Source organism: Nyctereutes procyonoides, unplaced genomic scaffold (genome assembly GCF_905146905.1).
Source record: "Nyctereutes procyonoides isolate TBG_1078 unplaced genomic scaffold, NYPRO_anot_genome, whole genome shotgun sequence".
NCBI lineage: Eukaryota > Metazoa > Chordata > Mammalia > Carnivora > Canidae > Nyctereutes > Nyctereutes procyonoides.
In genome coordinates, this window is record NW_026575020.1 from 14,990,884 (window position 1) to 15,013,416 (window position 22,533).

Sequence of the window (22,533 nt, forward strand, 5' to 3'; positions counted from 1 at the left end):
TTATGTATCATAATTTTTTTTAAGATTTTTAAAAGATTTTATTTATTTATTCATGAGAGACACAGAAAGAGAGAGGCAGAGACATGGGCAGAGGGGGAAACAGGCTCCACGCAGGAAGTCTGATGTGGGACTTGATCCGGGACTCCAGGATCATGCCCTGGGCCAAAAGCAGGCGCTAAACCGCTGAGCCACCCAGGGATCCCCTGCATCATATAATTAACCCATGAACATGCCGCCACAGGACATTAATAAGACACATAGCTTAGTATGGCTCCCAAAGACCTCAGATATATTAAAATATGGTTCTATAGTAAAATTAGAGATAAAAATGAATATGAAGCACATACGTTATGCTTCAGGATATTAACTAGGCAAAGTCAGGAAGAAAGTTTCCTTTCCAATTATATTCAAAATGATTTGTGATTTCAATCTGTAAGTATTCCTTTTTTAAAAAAATATTTTATTTATTCATGGGAGAGACAGAGAGGTAGAGACATAGGCAGAGGGAGAAGCAGACTCCCCACAGGGAGCCAGACAGGGACCCCAGGATCATGCCCTGAGGACCTGAGCCGAAGGCAGCCGCCCAACCGCTGAGGTACCCAGACATCCCTCAACCTATAAATATTCCTAATTCCATCCTAGAGTTTAAATGAATAAATAGGCTCTTGTCCAAAAATTGTTTTGCCATTTTTTCCAGATACATTCTTTTTTGCCTATTTTTCCATTTCATCTAATTCTTCCACTTCATTTATCCCAGTGTCAAAATATTGCCTAAAAAGTGATCTTAAAGAACCACAAAATCATATAATGTAAAATCCCATGTTTGGGAAAGAGAGTTCTATAATTTGTTAAATTTTCTCACCTTCTTTAAGTAGACAACAATTTAAATGCAAACAATACTTTGGTTCTGTTTATATCACAAAATTAAAATCTGAGGCTGGATATTGAAATAAATCATATTTAATAACATTTTAACCTATGCCCAAGAGCTATAGCAACAGCCGCCCTTTTATAAAATGAATATTAAGCAATAATATTTCATAGTTCTATGGAATAAGACACTAGAATGCCACAGTAAAAAAGTACAGCCCTTTAGGCTCTCTCTTCACCATGGGGTATGAGCAATTCACCTATGAAAATCTATGGCCCCAGTCAGTTCATAAATTTGATACATAAAGAATAGGCTACAAATGAATTATAGGCAAAATTCACAGTGTAAAAGCCTAAGAAACTGTGTCTGAAAAGCTTGGTGGGTGAATAAAGAACAAATGTTGAATTAAAAAGTTTTCAAAATAAAATTATGTGTAGACAAGACCAAAGGAGGCAATTTTACACCTTGTGTCCATTTTGTAACGTAGTCCTCTCCATTTTGGGGTTAGCAATAGAGTGCTACACGTGGTATAAAGCCAGCCGTAACATTCAAGCTTGATTGAATTTTAAAAGTGATATGATGATCAAATATGTTCCAAAGACATTCTAGAATCTCAGGGTGCTGCTGACCATTGTAACCTCCTTACAACTGTATGGCAACAGATGGTAACTAGACTTACTGTGATCACACTTTGTAATGTATACAATATCAAATTATTATGTTGTACACTTGAAACTAATGTTATATACCAATTTTACCTCAATAAAAAAAAATCAACCTCCTCAGTGTTCACTTCAAATTTAAACAGGATATAAAGTCCGATCCTCGGGTCAATTAAATATAAGTCTATATATTTAATCTATCAAAAAATAGGCCCCAAAATACATCACTTGCAAAGAATGGCCTTATTACATGGATCTAAAAAGACAATGTAATATCAGCATTAAAAATAAGCAGATGATCTTCTAAAACGTGGAATTTTATATGTTTCTTCTTTAGTATAAATTAAGAATTTGTTTTAGAAGGCCAATAAGGCAATACCCTTAAAAGATAAACAAAACTAAATAGCAGAAGCTCTTGTATTTGATTTGAGAGACAAAAAAGAAGAAAGGCATATTTTGGACAGATGGAAAGTGAAATATAATAAATTATCCTTACCTGCATTAATTTTCCTTCTGCGGGAGTTATTTCAGCAACACCAGCAAAAACACCTTCCAAAGTGAGATTCAGTTTTCCTGTGGGGTCCATTTTCAAGGGGATCACTCTGATAATAGCTTTCTGCTCTGCTGATCTTTCAGACTCCACCGCTGCTGCCAATACCAGTCCTGTGCGTCCAAAACCTGCCTGCAGGGTAGCCATCAGCAGCCAGGGCCAGAGAGCAGCCAGCTGCAGCTGGTGGCTACCACTCATGCTACCAGCTGCAGCAATGCACTTCGGCCATACATACTGCTTCCACTAGCTAATACCAAATGCAGGTTCTCAGATCCAGACAAATGGGAGGAAAAGACAATTTATGCTTCGGTTTCTGAAAGCCAAGTCGTAGTTTTGGCTCTTCCTTTCTCTAAAATAAATTCCCAAGAACAGGTGGCATTCCTGATCTGTCAGGGAAGAAGAGGGTGTTTTCAGCCCACTTCTGCTGCAGATATGTCATTTTCTCCCATCTTCACTATGATTTGTAAAGATACCACCACTTCTCTTTGGAATTTCCAACTTTGCTTGAAGTTGAATGTCACATCCTGAATTATTATTATGTCAATTCACTTGGTGCTGGTCTTCCATATGCATCAAGTTGCTGAACCGCTAAACCCAATGTTAATGAACAAAACAAGGCAAAGTAAACAACTAAAGCCATGCATTGGAGAGGAGAGTGAAAAAAGCCAGGTTGGAAAATGAAGAGATGGTCCTTCCTAAGCCACAAAATTGTCAATGGTGAAGGAGAGATTTTTTTTTTTTTAATGGAGGAGAGGGTACAATACTTCAGGCCACACTTCAAGAGATGTCCAAAGATGCTATGACATGTATTCAAAAGTTTTCACATTAAACTTTTTTTAGTGTAGCCAGAGTTCTAGGCCCATTGAATTTATACTTTTCATGAAGTTAAATATACTATCATTTTAATGTTCTACCTAAATTTGTCTATAAATTAGATGCCAATTTATATGTCTTCACATATTACAGGATAATCCTGAGTATCACTGCCTTTTCCAACTTTCAAAATCATAAGAGTATTTGAAAAAGTTGGCTTTCCAATTATTTTTCCAGTTAAAATTGATATTTCTATCTTTATTTTCCGTTCTATCTTAGGGATTCCAGCTTTTACTCTCCTGCTTGAGAATGCCAAGCACTTTGATTTCCCATGAGATGCTTTTGGAAACTACTTTATTGTCCAGATCTTGTAATCTGTAATTTTCTACGTTCTTAGGTAAAACAAAGGACTATTCCTAACACGTTTTCAAATTCTTTGAGGGGGTGGGGAATAAAAGATAGGGGGAGTAGGGAGGTGATTAGTCTACAGGCTCGAAGTAGAACATCCTGAAAAAGTAAAAATAAGCCCTGAGTAGAGCAGATCTGTGCTATTTCTAGGCACACTTGAGAATTTAGGTCTTTGTACAAACAAAACCTTAGTTCTAAGATATTAAAATGTGTACCCTTCAGGAAATAAAAATGCACTTCAACCACAAAGCCCGCTGTGTTCAGAGGTCAAGTTAAAAAAAAAAAAAAAACTTATAAAGTCTTCGGAATAAGTGTTGAAAAGCCAAGCAATTGAACATGAACCTGTTATATAGATCCTTCTCTTTTGCTGAGGCAGAGGGAGAAAAATAAGAATTTCAAAAGAAATCTGCAAACCTGTTGTGCTGTCGGGCCCACCGGAATCCACGGGGGTGAAACAAATTCAATTATGCTTTTATAGGTCCTGCTCAAAAAAGGTTTCAACTGCTTAATCAAGTACAGCTCATTCTTCCACCTTCTTACTCTGCAACCAGATCAAGGGCCCCACACTGCAGGTAGGTGCCGAGAAATTCCGCAGCCTGAAAAAATAATCCATGCAGGTCAAAGGCAAACATTTACTCCAGGCTTAGAGCTACTGTTCCCAAAAACTCTAAAAGCACTTATAAAGGATCCAAAATCATTTCTGAAATCTCCTTTCTAACAAAAGTTCTTTTTCTCCCCGAACAGCATATAAAATGATCAAATCCTGAGAGAGAAAAGAAGCAAAGTAGCAAATACATCAGCAACAATTCACTACCAGGAACACAGAAAATCCCAGAGGGAGAAAGCAGTGTCTCTGAATCATGGATGGGCTTGGAAAGTTCGGAAAGATTCGAGTGCTTCCCTTCCAGAAAGACAATTCTGGATCAACTCCCTAGAGGAGGAAGCCTGTGGTTTGTAATTGGTGTTCTAGCTCTGACTCCCTCCCCTGGGACTGCAATCACGCTCTCTACCTGCTGACACAAAGTGAGGGTGGAGCAGCTAGAGGCAACCACCCGCCCCCCTCCCCAGCCCGCCCCTCCTCCTGGCTGGCTAGGGCGAGGGCCTGAGTGCACGCACACTTACAGAGCCAGACACGTTCTTTTCCTCTCCGCTCTCTCAGCTCCCCTACTCCCTCTATTGAGCCATAGTCAAACTGCATCCAATTCAATGCTCAATCATTTTCTCTGGGTAAGCAAGCTACATGTCAAACAGGTATCTAGGCAGTAGAACACACCCAAGAGAACATAAACGGTGGTATAATGAAATAAAGGGAATAAAATAATAAAAACCCAGAACATGAAAGAGTGGACACAAGATTTTGCAAATATGAGTTCAGAGGGATTTCTGCTCTTTTTGGATTTTAGCGTCTATGAATGGCACAAAGCTAGAATAAAGTGATCCAGTGCTATAGTACTTATTGCTGTCTCATGTATGCTACCCCGGCAAGAACCCTGTCCATTTTGTACATAGTTTTTCTTCAGCTTTTACTTATTTAAATTCAGGAGCTCTTTCCTAAACTGTGCCTGTATAGAGGAGGTTGATATCAGAGGTCTAGAACCTGTTATTTTCTTCTCATGCCTTTGGAAAGTGAAATAATACTATAGATCACACCTATGTGTGTGATCTTTTAGAGCTTTTAGAGAAGGTTGATATTAGAGGTCTAGAACCTGTTATTTTCTTCTCATGCCTGAAAGTGAAATAATACTATAGATCACACCTATGCCCTCAATGTAAGATTGCAAGTAAGTCTATGTCATTAATACAAGCAAAGGTATAAAATATATATGCTTAATGGGAAGCATGTAGGCAAAAAGGAAACCAATTTTTGGCTAACTACCACAATCATGAACTATAACCCTTTTAGTTACTTTGTCATTAGAATGCAAAAGTTTCTAATATATGTTTCTAAAATTTGAATTTTCAAATTTACCAGATTATATTTGGCTGTGTCCATTTCATTTTTGACCTACTGACATCTCTCCAAACTGTACAAATGCACGACAATGTGAATGTGGTTAACACTACTGAATTGTATACTTAAACTGTTTTTACACTTAAATTTTTAAAATTGTGGTAAGAAGCATGTAATATTAAAAAATGTTTTATTTATACAAGTGAAAATACACAAACTGATCATCTGTAAAATGTGGATAGCAATAATTGCATTGTAGGTTGGAAACTAAAACTTAAGTGATATAATGCCTCCAAAAGCAAAAAAGTATGAGTGCTTTCTTCACCTTGAGCATTTTTTCCATAAGAAGATATATGGCAATAGTTTTGGCATTTTAGGCCTAATAACTGATATAGAGCAGAAAAATACCCTCTAAAACAAATCTTTAATTTAGCACTTAATTTAGCACTTTCTCTTTACTGGTTGGACCTTAAGAATACAAGTATAGACCTTTACAGCTCTTTTATTTTTTTTTTACAGCTCTTTTCAAAAGAATTTTTCTAAATCTTCTATGGTTTTATATTTTGTTGTTTTATATTTCTTATTGTATGTATACTGTATAATAATAGTATAGCATAAATAATGCAAAATATACATTGCCATATATTTGATATATGCAAAAACATTTTAAACAAAAAGTGACTAAGGAACTTTGCCTCACCTACTCCTGCTTGAAACTTTCAAAGGAGTTGAAAGACCTAAACCTAAGAGTTAATACACACATTCAGTTAGAAGGAAGAAAATGCAGATGCGGTTGCCCTTTCTTGAGGAAACTCCCAAGATCTAGGAATGATGGTAATATGTATCATGAACCTGGGTATCCCATGAGATCCTCAAGATCAAACCAAACAGCCCTGTGAGGTTTATTTTATTGATATACTGTGCTTACTAGGTCACCAGAATTGACAAGCAAGAGAAATTATTATCTGGCTTATCCCTCAGGAGTTGATATACCACAGCTTCCACAGAGGTGTCATAAAGATGTCATTACTATGGTAATGAAATGCCCATCTCATTGACATCTACTATCTAATCTTACCCATGAGAAAGATCATCCTTCAGGATCTATTTCCACATCTGATTGACTAAAGTTACTGAAGACTACTCATCCTTTTCCTTAAAAAACAAAAACAAAACAAAACAAAAAAACAGGTTTCTATAAACATTGTCCAAGAATTGTCCTTATCCCTAACAGCATTTTAAAGATTCAATCTCTATTCAATTGCCAATGGGAAAAAAAAGCCAGAACTAACTTTTTTTAAGTTAGATTCTTTGAAAAACAATACATTCTCTTTTAATTTTTGCTATTGGGGATCCCTGGGTGGCTCAGCGGTTTAGCGCCTGCCTTTGGCCCAGGGCGTGATCCTGGAGTCTCAGGATCAAGTCCCTCGACGTCCACGGGATCAAGTCCCACGTCGGGATCAAGTCCCATGTCCCGGGATCAAGTCCCACGTCGGGATCCCAGCATGGAGCCTGCTTGTCCCTCTGCCTGTGTCTCTGCCTCTCTCTCTCTCTCTCTCTCTCTCTCTCTGTCTACCATGAATAAATAAATAAAATCTTTAAAAAATAAATAAATTTTGCTATTATTAATAATAGTCATGATGACTGAGGTTTCTATTGATCACCAATAAAACAGTAAAAACAAGCAAGACAAGTTGTTGAAACACTCACTTTATTGTTGACTGATTGAAATTTATCATACTTAAGGTGCTGAAATACTGAGGTGCTAGTCAGAAACCTTGTTAGTAGATGTCAGACCCTACTGGCTAATTCACACAAAGAATTTATTCGATCTTTTGCCATTTTTCCCAAGTCAGTGATGATAGCTTTAGTTGATAGGTAGCAGGCATGTGAGTATAGCAGGAGATCCAGCTCCTTGGTCTGTTGTGTTCATATATAAAAAAGTTTGGAAAGCTGATAAAGGTATTTCATTAATTAAGCCTTAAAACCACTGAAACCAAATCCATGCCAAGGTTTCTGTTTGACACACATTCCTCAAAAGATATTATCTCTTTCAACATATACAAAGCCAAAAGGCATATTAAGGGAAGGAATGTCACCTACACAGTTTATCAGCTTTGTGACATGACAGAAAAAAGGCACAATTCCTTCATTTGAAAATTGGGTCTCCTCTTCACATACTCTGTCAAAATACATAGTGTGGCTAAAAGATGGAAGAGTCTTAATAATTTGTTTATCTTTTAAACCTTGCTAATAAAGATGAATAAATGCCCATCACATGGACATCAACTAGTCTAATCAGATGGACCAAACAGGTCACTTTTCAGAACCTATTTTCATATCTGAACTGAGTCACTGTAGACCAATACAGAACTCATTCTTTTCCAAAAAACTACTATCTCTGTAAAACTTCTACAGTTTGACATCATTGGGAAGGCACAATGCAATTTAAGAAATGAATTGTTACACTCACAAAGAGTAGCATAGTATTTATGTCATATCACTAAGTGCCTTTTCTTTTTAGTTTCATATTCCTAGGCTTTCCTTTTGTTTCTGCAATTCTTATTAGAATAATTGAAACAGAATCCAATAAGAAAGTTCTAGCCAGTTTAAAAGATTTTAAAATCATAAAGTTTCTTGCTGTCATTGGATGGGCAAGTAAGGGATCAACCACATAAAGTGGACACCCCAGATACCTCTCCTAAAAACTGGTCCCACAATCCTACTATTTAATTCAGAATCATATAGAGGGGATAAAATAAAAATGTTATGGTCTATCCCACTATCCAAAATTCTCTCAGAAGCTTAAACCAGACATAAACTATTAAAAATGCCAGAGGTACAGCTTCTGGTAAATGACTACTAATCACTTTTTCCCAAAATTTGCACACAATATCTCATATAGATGAGAATTTATATGTATTGAATATAAAAATCTAAAGTAATAAAACTGTTAAATTGCTTAATGTTTTTGTTCACATATTTTCCCCTTCAAAATAAGTATCTTACACATGCATCCTTTATCCTTCTATCCTTCAGTATTAATAAAAATATAAAGTTTTAAACCTTTTAAATCTACCAGCATTTATAAATATAATGAACAAATAAATTCTTTTCTTTAGAAGACATTTAAATAAGTGATATATAACAAAACCTTCTTACCATTTATGATAATGTATCATTAAAATTAAAGAAAGATATGAAAATAGAAGAATGCTCCCATTAATATAAAAGAATCAGGGGCTGTTAAGTGTGATGGATGGTCCAAGTCTGGATGCCTTGCTTTTGAAACAGAATGCTGGGTTAGGAAGTAAGAGCATTTCCTGGTTAATCACTTAGAAAATTAGCTCTTTCTGAAGAGTTTCTTCCCTGGAATTCCTGACCCATTTAGATCTGTGATCTTGGTGACCTCACATGCCTTTGTTTCTCACACAATCTTCTCTACAAGGATCACACTGTGACTTGAACCAGAGAGACTGAACTCCCCACTGGAGGTGTGCTGATTACAGTTTGAGAGTGGCAAGATGGCAAATCAGCACACACCTCAGATTATTCTTCAGTACCATAGATGCAGCAGTTTTTTTAGATGCTTCTTGACTGTAACAGAAGGCCAGGACTTTTCATTTGAAAGGGATCTGGGCAGCAAAAAAAAAAAAAAAAAAAAAAAAAAGACTGCTAGATGTTTAGTAGTTTGTCAAGGTAAATAATCTGAACTGAACAGCTGCAGCAAATAAAAAAGTCCCAATTCTCAATTAACAAAATTCTCAATTAACAAAACAAAAATACTTTTCCTTAACAGAACTGAAAAAATCCCAACAGTGTGTCATGTGCAAGGCTAATCTGCTTCCAGCTACAGCTAGTGCACAATGTCACATTTGTCATCCATTCCTCACTCTTTTAATTCTTCCTCCTTTGGAAAGTGCTCCTGCTTGCAGGCCACGTCCACCAGCAGATGGAGATCTAAAAAGAAAGAAGGTTTGTTTACTCACTCTTAGCCTCTAGGACTACAGAATTCAATAGATAAGTCTTCAGGCAAGAAGAACAAGTTGCTCATGTTTAAATGTAGAATTGGTTCTCAAACTATATTATCTCATCAGAGTCTCAGTTTTCGGTCATCCCTGTAACTCTAAAGCACACAGATGCAGGCCAATTGTTAACCGAGTAAGACCAACAAAGTATACAGTTTCTTTCTTTTCAGTGATGTGTCTGAGCCTCTTTTCATTTCAACTACCTTTTATTTTAAATGAAAAATTAAGAAGTGTCAAAGGGATCAAAGTGAAATATACACACATAAATCAAAATTCATTCCTTTGATACTATAAGGATGAGTGGGTGGGTGGCTTGTGGGAATTGAAAAAGTGGTGCCTTCAGAAATACAATGTTAGGGCAGGCCCGGTGGCTCAGCGGTTTAGCACCGCCTTCAGCCCAGGACCTGAGTCTGGAGACCCGGGATCGAGTCCCACATCGGGCTCCCTGCATGGAGCCTGCTTCTCTCTCTGCCTGTCTCTGCCTCTCTCTGTGTGTCTCTCACGAATAAATAAATAAAATCTTTTTTTTAAAAAAAGAAATACAATGTTAAAATGAGTAAACACTATTTTTCCAAAGTTGATTTACTCCATAAAATTTCCACTTACTGAAAACACAGCTGATCTCTTGTAGAAACACCTATCTGAACTGTCTGTAGAAAAGAAACACCCTTCACTGTAGTCAAGAGACAGAGGGTTCACTAAAAATGGAAAGAACTAGGGATGCCTAGGTGGTGTACTTGATTAAGCATCAGACTCTTGGTTTCAGCTCAGGTTGTGATCTCAGGATCATGACCTCAGGGCTCCACCTCAGGCTCTGAGCTCAGTGCAGAGTCTGCTTGGGTTTCTCTCTCCCCCTCCCGTTGCCCCTCCCCACCCCAAATAAAAACATAAATCTTAGAAAAAAAAGAAAAGAATGGAAAGAACTAAAAAGTGAACTCTCAGCTCAGGTACTAGATTTTGCAATACAAAAAACTAAGACCATGTATAGCTACGGGGCCTTAGTAACACTGGCAGAAGTAAAAAGATCCTAATGTGGCTTCTAGACTCGAGCTAATTAATTAGTTTTCAACTTCTAGAGCAACATACGTACTTCTAGTTTATAACTTCTAGACCACGGAACCCTTTTCAGTTTGTTTTGCAGTTTACAATTTTGCTGTAGAACCATTTGGGAATTAAACTAAACTATATAGCATGACTCCTTTATTTAATTCTAGTCACAAGACTAGAATCATTACATTTATTTATTTATCATTACATTTCTAGAACACAGCTTCTGTGGGACTGACCCACAGAGTGGGCAAGAGAGCTGATTCAATAAAATAATTCTACCACCACATTTGAGAAAATCCAGAAAACATACAGAATAATAACTAATTTTTGCATACCTTGTAAGAGGCAGACCAGTCACTAGGGGCAGGTGAACTCATCTGGTGAACTGCACTACAATCTATCCATAAAGAACAAACAATTTGGATGGCTGGGTGGCTCAGTCAGTTAAGCACTTATCTGCCTTTGGCTCAAGTCATGATCCCAAGGTCCTGGGACTGAGCCCCACATTGAGCTCCCCATTCAGAGGGGAGCATGCTTCTCCCTGTCCCCCGCACCTCCTGCTCATGCTCTCGCTCTCAAATTAAAAAAAAATCTTAAAAAAAAAAAAGAGGGGATCCCTGGGTGGTTCAGTGGTTTAGTGCCTGCCTTTGGCCCAGGGCATGATCCTGGAGTCCCGGGATTGAGTCCCACATTGGGCTCCCTGCATGGAGCCTGCTTCTCCCTCTGCCTATGTCTCTGCTTTTCTCTCTCTGTATTTCTAATGAATGAATGAATGAATGAATAAATAAATAAATAAAATCTTCTTAAAAAAAGAATAAACAATTTACCCAGATGAGCCTCTTATAGAGGGAAAACATACCATCAATTTATCACTTAAGATTCACTCCTTGTACATCCATGATCATGGCAGCATTATTCACAATGGCCAAAAGATGGAAGCAGTCCAAGTATCCAAGGGCAGATGAATGGATTTAAAAATGTGGTATATACATACACTGAGATATTAGCCTTAAAAAATTACAGAATTTTGACACATGCTACAACATGGTTGAGCCTTGAAGATATGCTAATTGAAATGAGTCAGTCACAAAAAGATAAATACTGTATAATTCCACTTATACGAGTACCTAGAGCAGTCAGATTTATAGAGACAGAAAGTGGGCATAGTGGTTGCCACAGGCTGCAGGCTATTATGGGAATTATTGTATAATGGACACAGTTTCAGTTTAGGAAGATGAGAAAAGTTCTGGAGATGGATGGTGGTGATAATAGTGCAACAATGTGAATGTATTTAATGCCATTGAACTGTACAAAATGGTTAATGTGGTAAATTTTGTTATGCATATTTTACCACAAAAGTGCTACTTTATAGTCTATATAATAACAAAATACAGTACTGTCTTATATTTATATAACATTTTTTCAAGTAAAGTATATTATTATAAAGTCATTTAATTAATCCTTAGGGATAAATTGATACCAGGAGCAAGAAGCTCTCCTCTAAGCTATATGGTTAGTAAGTAAAGCCAGTGGTTTTTAAACCTTGTTGCACACTGAAATCACTGGGGATCTTTTAAAAAATACTGATGCCTAGGCTCTTACCCTCCAACACTCTGATTTAATTGGTGTGAAGTGCTGCCTAGGCATTAGGATCTCTAAAAGCTGACTGAAAAATGTAGGAGAAACACCTAATTATGAACATTCTTCAAATACCTCAGCTCCATATGAGAAGGAAGCACAGGCCATATGGTAATGGAACATGTTAAAGGTAAAGGCTAGTAAAGCCACTACAAATTTCACAAAGGGAGGCAGACTGAAGAATAGTAGCAATGAACTCTCTTTTTTCGGTGAATAAATGTCATTCATCATGCTTATTACGGCTTTATCACATCGATATGTTCAAATCACGGACAAGAACACATCACAGACAGGAATGTTTAAAATAGCAATACCCTGCATGGCTCTATAACACCCTCAGAATGAGTTATGTAAAGTAATGTGAGCAACAAACCCTCTTAACCTTAATGGCTGGGCTTTAAATAGCATTTGGCACACAGCTTCTAATAACAAGCATCTAAACATAGTAATTTTATTAAAATGAGCTTCCTTCATTAACAAAGTTGCCAGTTGAGAAGAGTATAGTGACTAGGTGTGTCTGGGTGGCTCAGTTGGTTAAGCACCTGCCTTTGGCTCAGGTCATGATCCCCATCAAGCCCTATGTCAGGCTCTCTGCTGGGGGGGGGAGGGCGCCTGCTTCTCCCTCTCCCTCTGCCTCTGCCTGCTGCTCACCCTGCTTATGCTCTGTCAAATAAATAAACAAAATCTTTTTAAAAGTGTGGGGGCATAGAGACCAATAAAAATATGCAAAAATATAAACTAGCCTGGTGCTACTAGAGGTTTAGATGACTTCCTTTAGAAGAGAAGCTTGCATACTCATCAGAGAAGGTAAGTATTTGCGGATGATGGAGGGTAGCTCAGTTGGTTTGAGAGCTGAAAGGCCTTGAGGGCCTTTGCATTGCATCTACTTGTTGGGGAAAGTTCATTCCTATTGAGAGCACCCTCTAGGGCTTCGGAGTGATTATCTTAATGAAATCTCATCCAAAATCCAATAGCTACAAAGTGGGAAGATCGTTCTTTAGGAATGACAACAACTTTGCTTATAAACATTCCATTTCCTTCAACCAGAAAGTAAATATCCCATCAAAACAGGAATATAGATTCACCAAAAGATTAATACTTAAGTAAATCCAGTGTAGGGTGGTATTACAGAAATTGGAGGAGCATAAGTGAATCTAGTTTTCTTTACTTCTTGGTATTTTTGATCCAAACCATATTTCTTTAAGTTAACATGTGCTCAAAAAGCCTACGAACAGCATGGTAGTGACTGTAATTGACAATTTCCTTCTAACTAAATACAATCTATTGAAATCAAAACAGTCTGGATACTTAACTTGAAGTCTCTTATTTGAAAAAATTTCAAAGAAAGGTTAAAGTGTGAGAAGATGCTCCTACTTAAACAGGGCAGATACGTTTTCTTTTTTTTTCTTTTTTTTCTTTTTTTTGGGGGGGCAGATACATTTTCAAAATAATTCAGTTATAGAAGGGCACTGAGAAGTTCTAGAATACAGGATGCCTCTGTTCAATGGGATATTAAACAACATAATGACATTCCAACAGTTAACGTTAGAATCATAGTGTTTTAGATTTTGGAACCAAAGGAGTCTTCAGAGGTGATTTCATGAAATTTCTTTATTTTCTATCATAAATAATGTATTGTAAGAGTTGAAACCTTATTGAGGGGAGATAATCCTAATGATAGTGACATTTGAAATGTAAGGGATACTTTAGGAAGTTTACATTTGGTTCCTATCATTACTACTTCAATCTTGGAGTTCAATATCAAAATAAAAAACATTTGGTCATCGAAACTGAACACTAGTTGATTTTGAGCCCTCCTCACAAGTACCTCCTTACTCTCTTAAAGGTTTCTCTGGTCATCAAGGATCAAAAGCAAAGAACAAGGACTGCCTAATACAGGTGCAATAATAGACTGAATGCTTATCTCCCCGAAGTTCATATGTTGAGACCTAACCCCAGTGTGACGGTGTTAGAAAGCAGGAACTTTGGGAGGTCATTAGGTCATGAGAGTGGAACTTTATGAATGATATTAATGTCTTTGTAAAAGAGACCCCAGATGGCTCCCTCATCCATCTGCCATATGAAAGACAGCAAGAAGATGGCCCCCTATGACCAAGAACACAGGCTCTCATCAGACACTGAATTTACTATGCCTTAATCTTGGGCTTCCCAGCCTCCAGAACTGAGAAATAAGTTTCTGTTGTTTATAATAAGCTAGCTGCTCTATAGGATTTGTGGTATAGCAACCTAAACAGAATAAGATACACAGTAGGCAAAATTTTTCTGTAAAGTGCCAGGTAGTAAATATCTTGGGCTTTGTGGTCCATATGGCCTTAACTGCTCAACTTTGCTGTCGTAGTGTGAAAGCAGTCATAGACAATATGTCAATGAACGGGTGTGGCTGTGTGTTCCAATTAAAATTTATTATAGACACTGAAATTGGAATTTCATATCATTTTTATGTGTCTGAACTATTCTTCTTTTGATTCCCCCCCCCCAGCCATTCAAAATGTAAAAACCATGCTTAGCTTGCAGGCCATATAAAAACAGGAGTGTGCTAGATTGGTTCACAGGCCATAGTTTACTAAGTTGTAGCACTCACTAGGGCTATAATCCGGAGAGATTTAACTAAATTGGAAGATTTCATCAAATAGAATACTGCTATAATAGTTGTAAAAAATGATCTTTTCTCCAAAGAAGATATACAAATGGCCAAGAAGCATATGAAGAGATGTTCAACATCACTAATCATTAGAGAAATGCGATCAAAACCAAAATGAGATACCACTTCATACCTACTAGGATGGCTCTAACAATAATAAAAAGTGAAAAACAACAAGTGCTAATGAGGATATGGAAAAATGGGAACCCTATATATTGCTGTAGGGAATGTAAAATGCTGCAGCTATTATGGAAAATAATTTGGTCAATAGTTAGAATTACCATGTGACCGAGCAACTCCACTCCTAAGTATACACCCAAAAGACTTGTAAACAGATACTCAAATACATGTACACATATGTTCATAGCACTATTCTCAATAACCAAAAGGTAGAAACAGCCCAAATGTCCATCAGCCGATGAATGGATAAATGAAATGTGAAATATATATATATGATGTAATATTACTTCACCATAAAAAGAAAACTGATACAAATTCTACAATGTGGATGAACCTTGAAAAGATTATGCTAAGTGAAATAAGCCAGACACAAAAGGTGATATATTGCATGATTTCATTTCTATGAAATATCCCAGAAGAGGTAAATCCATAGAGATAGAACACAGATTGGTAGCTGCCAAGGGCTTGGGGGAGGAAGCAATAGGAATAACTGCTTAGTGAATATGGGGTTTTCTTTTGGAGTGATGAAAAATGTTTGGGAACTAGAAAGAGGTAGAGGTTGCACATCATTGTCAATATACTAAAGCCACTGAACTTTGCGCTTTAAAATGGTTAATTTTATGTTTTGTGAATTTTATCTAAAAATGTATATTTTCCTATTAATTTAAAATAATCAGACAAAAAGACAGGGAAAGCAGAAAATGGCTACAAAAAATAAAATTCATAATCAAACATATCTCAGTTTGATTGAATTAAAATATTGTATTTATTTATTCACGAGAGACACAAAGAGAGAGGCAGAGACACAGGCAGAGGGAAAAGCAGGCTCCCTACAGGGAGCCTGATACGGAACTCAATCCCAGGACCCCAGGATCACAGCCTGAGCTGAAGGCAGATGCTCAACCACTGAGCCACCCAGGTGCCCCTATTTTAAATGTCAATTTTAAATGTCAATTTTAAATTATTTTATTTTAAATGTCAATTTTAAATGTCAGAGCATAATAACAAGATATGAAATGGCATCTTAGCAAGACACACAATTCTAGGTTCCAGAAGAAAAGAACTATAGAAGACACTATTTGTATGTCCCTAGTGTACCCAGCATGGTACCACGCCCATGGCAGTTGTTCAAATAAGTACTTGTTAAAAGAAACCTGGGGTGTGGTTTGACTCCTCACGTGTTCAAAACTTATCTTTTGGTGGTTAATTAAAAGATTGCTCAGAGAGACAGAAAGTAAACTAGTAGTTTCTAGTGGTGGGAGTGGGGGGATACGGAGTTATTGTTTAATGAGTACAGAGTTTCAGTTTTGCAAAATGAAAAGAGTTTTGGAGATGAATGGTGGTGATGGGAGCAGCACAATGTGAATGTACTTATGCCAGGGAACAATACACTTAAAAAATGGTTAAGATGGTAAACTGAAGGGCTATGTATATTTTACCATAATTTTTAATTGCTTTTTTCCAAGGATTTTCTTAAAAAGTAGATCAGTAAAAGTGGGGAAAAAGCGATTCATTCACTTAACAAACATTGAAGGCCACAGCTAACCTCTTGGTGTTGAGCTAGTCCTTGCCCTCATCAAGAGACAAGAAAAATAATAAATAGAAAATGCAAACTAATGATAAGCACTATAAAAGAAAAACAAAAAGAGATAAAGAATAGAGATTGAAGGAGGGTAGGACATGGGGAATAGTGCTATTCAAGATAGCATGGTCAGGAAGATTTCTATGATGAGCTGGCATCTGAGAAGAGAACTGAATGAAATAAAGGAACAAGCCATGTAAATATCTGGGTGAAGCATATTTCAGGCACAGAGAACAGCAAGTGTGAAGGGGAGAATGTGTTTGGTGTGTTCAAAGACTAGTGAAGAGACTGCTGGGGCTTGAATAGATGAGGAGGACACAAGGTGGTAGATGAGGTCAGAGAAGTTGCCAGGAGCCATATCATTGAGCATCTTGCAGACCACTATAAGGATTTTTAGATTTTATTCTAAATAAGATATAAGACCACTGGAAAAATTTAAACAGGGAAAAAATTAATGTTTTAAAAGGATGACTGCTGTGCGAGGAAAAGGCTTTAGGGGCCAACAGTGGAGCAGGAAAACTGGTTAAGAAGCTACTGTAGTCATCTAGGTAAGAGATGGCAGTGCTCAGACCATGGTGATAGAATGCAAGGGTGTTAAGAAATGGTCAGATTCTAGACCTATACTGATTCTAAGCTGATAGAATTTGCTGATGGGGGTTGAATGTGAGAGAACAGAGTCAAGATTTTTGGCTGACTGGAGACTAGAAGTGCTATTTCCTAAAATAAGTAAAATTAGGGGAAGGGTGGAATATACTAAGTTTGGAACATATGGGACATGTCCTATGGAACATCTAAACAAAGATGTAGTATAGGCAATAAGGTATGCAAATCTGGAATTCAGAGAAAATTGAGATTTAAGATATAAATTTAGAAGTCATCACTACACAGATGATAATAAAAGCAATGAGACTGGTTGGGATTACCTAGGAACTGATAGAGAAGAAAAGAGGTACAAGAATGGAGTTCTGGGACTCATCAATAATTAGAAGTCAGGAAAGACAAAAAAAAAAAAAGATTAAGTAAAAGAAACTATGGAGTGGCCAGCGAAAGTGAAGGAAAACCAGGAATGGGTGATATTGCAGAAGCCAAGTGAAGAAAGTAGTTCAGGAAGGGTGAAGTGGTCTGTTCAAATGCCACTGAGGTACAGCAAAATGGGGACTGAGAACCTGGCAATGTGGCAGTCAGTGGAAACCTTGATATGAGCAGTATCAGCTGAGTAACAGGAATGAAAAGTCGAATGAGGAAAAGATATGCTTTCAAGGAGCTTTTCTCTAAGAGAAATACAAAAAATGGAGTAATAGCAGGATGGAGGTATGAATGAAGGAAAGGCGAAAGAAATTGCTTTTATCATAGAACCTAAGATGGCATGTTTGTGTGGTGATGGGAATTATCTTACATAAAAGGTAAAAAGCGATTATTGAAGAGTAAAGGGGGATAACTATAAGTGCTAAGTCCATTAAGTACACAGAAGTAGATGGGATTCTGTACACGAATGGAAGGATGGGCCTTTTTTCATTGTAATAGGAGGAAAGGCAGAGTGTGGGGTTATAACTGGAGATAGAGTGATAGATTTGTTGGTAGGAAAATATGAAAATTCTCTTCTAGTTGCTTCTATGCTCTCAGTAAGAAACAAGGTCACAGCTGAGAATGAAAAGAGGAGGGTGTTAGAAGGAGCAGAGAAGATACGGTAGAATGGCTTTGGAAAATGGGGAATATCCTAAGGAAATATAGGATGCCGGCAACACCAGGAACCCACATGAATTTAAAGTGATACCAGTCATCTGAAAAGCATTTAACAGTAATAAACATAATAAGTATTATGAAAATAATTATTGCTAAAATTCCATCGTTACCATGTACTGATTAATTACTATGTACCAGGCACTATACTAGGCTGGTTATAGGTTTTATATCATCATTATCTTCATTTTATAGATGAAGAAACTGAGGCCCAGTAAAGCAAATATATCCAAAATTACCATGGTAAATGCTTCTAGATTTTAATTTAGAACTTTTATTTAATTTAGGTTTTAATTTTAATGTAGCGGGTTTTTTTTTATTACCAAAAGCTTTCTTCCTATCAACTATGCCATATTGCCTATAGTAGATAGTATAAAAATCGTAACACTGACTTTGGTTAAGGTCTTCTAATCCCACAGAACCTTATATACAGCCACGTTTTCACAGACTGTTAGGTTAAGTTCTAACAAGGTAGAATAAATGTATACTTCATGAATTGTATTTCTGCTTACATTCTCATTACAAAAGCTAACTTTTTAGCAAAGAGGTTCTAGCTTAAGCATAAGTCATTTCCTCCTTGCCCCTAATAAAATGGAAATGGGATTAGATGTTCTAATACTGTCAATATGTCACAACTCTTCTATTTCACAGCAGGAAGGCAAGGTCAATTAAGACTTAGCTATCAACACCACTGACCAAGGGATAAGATTTTACTTAGGGGAAAAAAAAAACCCAACATAAAGAATCAAAAAAGATAATTAATGTGTTAATTATTTTATCAGTTACATCTATAACCATAATAGTAAAAGAGATGAAAATATTATTTTAACAGCAGGTACCAGAGTTCCTCTTGAGAAGGTAACTGTATTTGCAGATACTGTATCTTTTTTTTTTTTTTTTTTGCAGATACTGTATCTTAACAGGTTGTTTTGGTTGGGGAAGATAAAGCCTCAAAGACATTAGGAAAGAGAAGAAATACCTAACTTCTCTCCTTAAGTAAGAAAAAAAAGACCAGAGAAGAGAGGGTATAGTGCTAGTACAAGGAAAGATGACAACATGGTGAAGGCCATAGTGATTAGTGACAGGGAAAGGTGAGAAAGTGGTAAAGTAACTGAAGGCCTTTTAAAAAGAAAGATGGGAAAGGTACTGGGTGGCTTAGTCAGTTAAGCATCTGACTCTTGATTTCAGCCCACGTCATGATCTCAGGGTCATGAGATTGAGCCCCGCATTGGACTCTGAACTCAGGGTGGAGTCTGCTTGTCCTTCTCCCTCTGCTCTTTACCGACTTGTGCACACACATGCGTGCTCTCTCTCTCTCAAATAAATAAAATCTTTTTTTAAAAAAAGATAGATAACATTCCATTTAAAATTATTTGCAGTATTCTAAATGCAAACCTTCCTACATCTCCTAATCTTCAGAAAAGTACTGAACACATACAAATGCCTAATGTAAATGCTTAGGGGAGGGTAGAAATCAAAGGAGGAGGGCTAAGTTCTACATCTGGTACAGGATGGAGGAGACAAGAGAGAAGAGCTGTAAAAGGTGAGAAATGGATTAATTTGGAATTAAACAGAAACTTTAAAACTAAAAGTCACTATAAGCTCTAAAAATTCTATAAAATCTTGGAAAAGCATTTTAGGTGTGAAATAAGGTCAGCTTGAGTCAATCATATCTAACCCTCAAAAGTCAAGTTAATAAGTGAGATACAGGGACACGTGGTAGTGCAGTAAGTGTAGCATCTGACTCTTGGTTTCAGCTCAGGTCCTGATCTCAAGGTCATGAAATCGAGCCCTACATCAAGCTCCATGCTCAGTGTAGAGCTTGTATAAGTTTCTCTCTCCCTCTGCCCCTCCCCACTGCATGTTCTCACTCTCTCAAATAAATAAATCTTTTTAAAAAATGGGATATAAATATTTTTCCAAAATATTATTTAAGGGGATCCCTGGGTGGCTCAGCAGTTTAGCACCTGCCTTCAGCCCAGGGCGTGATCTTGGAGACTCGAGATCAAGTCCCACGTCAGGCTCCCTGCATGGAGCCTGCTTCTCCCTCTGCCTGTGTCTCTGCCCCAATCTCTCTCTCTCTCTTTCTGTGTCTCTCATGAATAAATAAAATCTTTTTAAAAAATTCTTTAAATTTCCCATTCCTATTATTTTGATGCTTATATACTTATACTACAGGAACACTTTAAGATATTTAAACAATTTTAAATATTTTTAATTCTTTTTCAATTTTAAAAATCTAGAAAAAACAAAAAAAGGAGTGAAAATTTCCCATTATCCCACCATTGTGTATATCCATGTGTATGGCAAAATAGTTCCTCTCTACACCTCCAATTCTACTTTCCCAGAGGTAATCACTGTTACATGAATCAGTTTCATCATATACTTCCATATTTTTTCTATAATTACATAGTATATACTTTTTTCTTTCTAGAAAGGAAGTTGTCTCAGACATGCTGTGCTGCAACTTGTTTCATCCACTTAACATATTATGAACACTTACTATCTTTCCAGGTAACAATATATCAAGCTACTTTATACTCTTAAATGGTTGCATAGTATTTAATTTTTTCATAATTTATCTAGGTTCCTCTTGTCAGACATTTATGCTTTTTCCAAATTTTTGCTCTCGTAAATGACACAATAGTGAATTCTGTAGGAGACATTCCTAAGAGTGGAATTCCTAAATTCCCACCTGGGCTGCCCCTCGTTATAGTTTTAATCTGACTTCCCTGATGATTAAATATGTTATATTTCTTCATGTGCTTATTGCCCACTTGTATATCTTTTGTGAAACGTCTTTCATATATTCCTCCCATTTTTTAATTACTTTATAAGAGTTCTTTTTACATTCTAAACATGTCCTTTGTTTTGACATGTGTTATCAATCTTTTTTATTAGACTATGGCTTGCCTTTTCATTTTCTTAATGGTGTCTTTCAAAGAGCAAAAGTCTTATATTCTGATGAAATCCAATTTATCAATTTTTTCTTTATTAATCATGCTTTTTGTGTTCTAAGACATCTTTGTCCACTCCAAAATAGTAAAACTTTTTTTCTTATTTTTTTCAAGAAGTTTTTTTGGGAGGCCTGGGTGACTTAGCAGTTGAATGCCTGCCTTTGGCCCAAGGCGTGATCCTGGAGTCCTGGGATTGAGTCTCACTTCGGGCTTCCTGCAGGGAGCCTGCTTCTCTCTTTGCCTGTGCCTCTGGCTCTCTCTTTCTCTCATGAATAAATAAATAAAATCTTAACAATAAAAAAAGTTTTATATGTTTGGGTTTTATATTTAGGTCTATAATTCATTTTAAGTTAATTTTTATTTATGGAGGTATGGATCAATGCTAATTTTTGTTGAAAAGACTTTCTTTCTCCACTGCATTGCCTTGGCATCATAGTTGAAAATCAGTTGACCTCATATGTACAGATCTATGTCTGGACTATTTTGTATCATTCATCTATACGTCTATCTTTTCACCAATGTCAAACTATTTTAATTATTGTAGCTTTATGGTAAGTCTTGAAATCAGATAAAATCTTTTCTAACCTTCTGTTTTTGAAAATTGCCTTGGTAACTCTGACTTTTGCATTTTCTTTTAAATCTTAGAATCCGCTTGTAATTTTAAAAAAAAGAGTCTACTGGAAGTCTGATTGAGATTGCACTGAGTTTATAGATCAATTTGGAAAAACTGTCACTTTAACAAAATTGGATCTTTTTATCTATGAATATGGCATATCTTTCCTTTTATGTCTTCTTTAATTTCTTTCAGCAAAATTTATAGTTATCAATGTAGAGGTCTTAGATATCTTTTGTTCAATTTATTCTTAGGTAACTTATGATTTTGGTCTTATTGTGTTTGTTTTTTTTTAATTTCATTTTCCAATTGTGTGCTGCTAGTTTAGAAAAATACAATTGATTTTGTATATATCAATCTTATGTCTACAACCTTGCTAAATTCATTTATTTGTTCCAGCAGTTGCTTTGTAGATTCCCTAGATCTTTTTACATAAGTAATCATATCATCTACAAATACTTTTACTTCTTCCTTTTCAATCTTTATGACTTTTCTTTTTCTTGCTATTACAAAGCCCACCAGTATAATAACTGAATACAAGTGGTAAAAGTGGGTATCCTTGCATTGTTCCCAGTCTCTGACACATATAGTCTTTCACCATTAAATATGATCTTTGTTTTACATATTTTAGAGGTGCTATTTATCAGCTTGAGAAATTTTCTACTATTCCTACTTTGTTTGGAGTTTTTACTATGAATAAGTGCTGAATTTTGTCAAGTGCCTTCTCTGTATCTATTTAAGTCATCATGAGGATTCTTACTTTTGAGGAAAGTCTTTGATAACCAATTCAACTTCCTTAATAGATGTAGGACTATTATTCATCTGGCT

General features: G+C 36.4%; 2 protein-coding genes across 3 annotated transcripts in view; both read right to left on the bottom strand.

Annotated features, from left to right (window-relative positions):
• RNF43 (ring finger protein 43) overlaps positions 1-4,273 on the bottom strand; it is a 63,013-nt gene extending 58,740 nt beyond the window's left edge. The window contains exons 1-2 of one of the 2 annotated variants that reach the window (XM_055322756.1): positions 3,719-4,273; positions 2,030-2,671 (exon numbers count right to left, since the gene is read on the bottom strand). In XM_055322756.1, coding sequence (XP_055178731.1) covers positions 2,030-2,281 — 252 coding nt within the window. In that variant the 5' untranslated portion in view covers positions 2,282-2,671; positions 3,719-4,273. Of the gene's footprint in view, positions 1-2,029 lie in introns of both variants that reach the window. The other variant, XM_055322747.1, reaches the window with a different exon arrangement.
• Positions 4,274-9,144: 4,871 nt separating this feature from the next.
• HSF5 (heat shock transcription factor 5) overlaps positions 9,145-22,533 on the bottom strand; it is a 44,076-nt gene continuing 30,687 nt past the window's right edge. Inside the window, 1 exon segment of the mRNA XM_055315960.1 lies at positions 9,145-9,215. Within this exon segment, the coding sequence (XP_055171935.1) occupies positions 9,145-9,215 (71 nt within the window).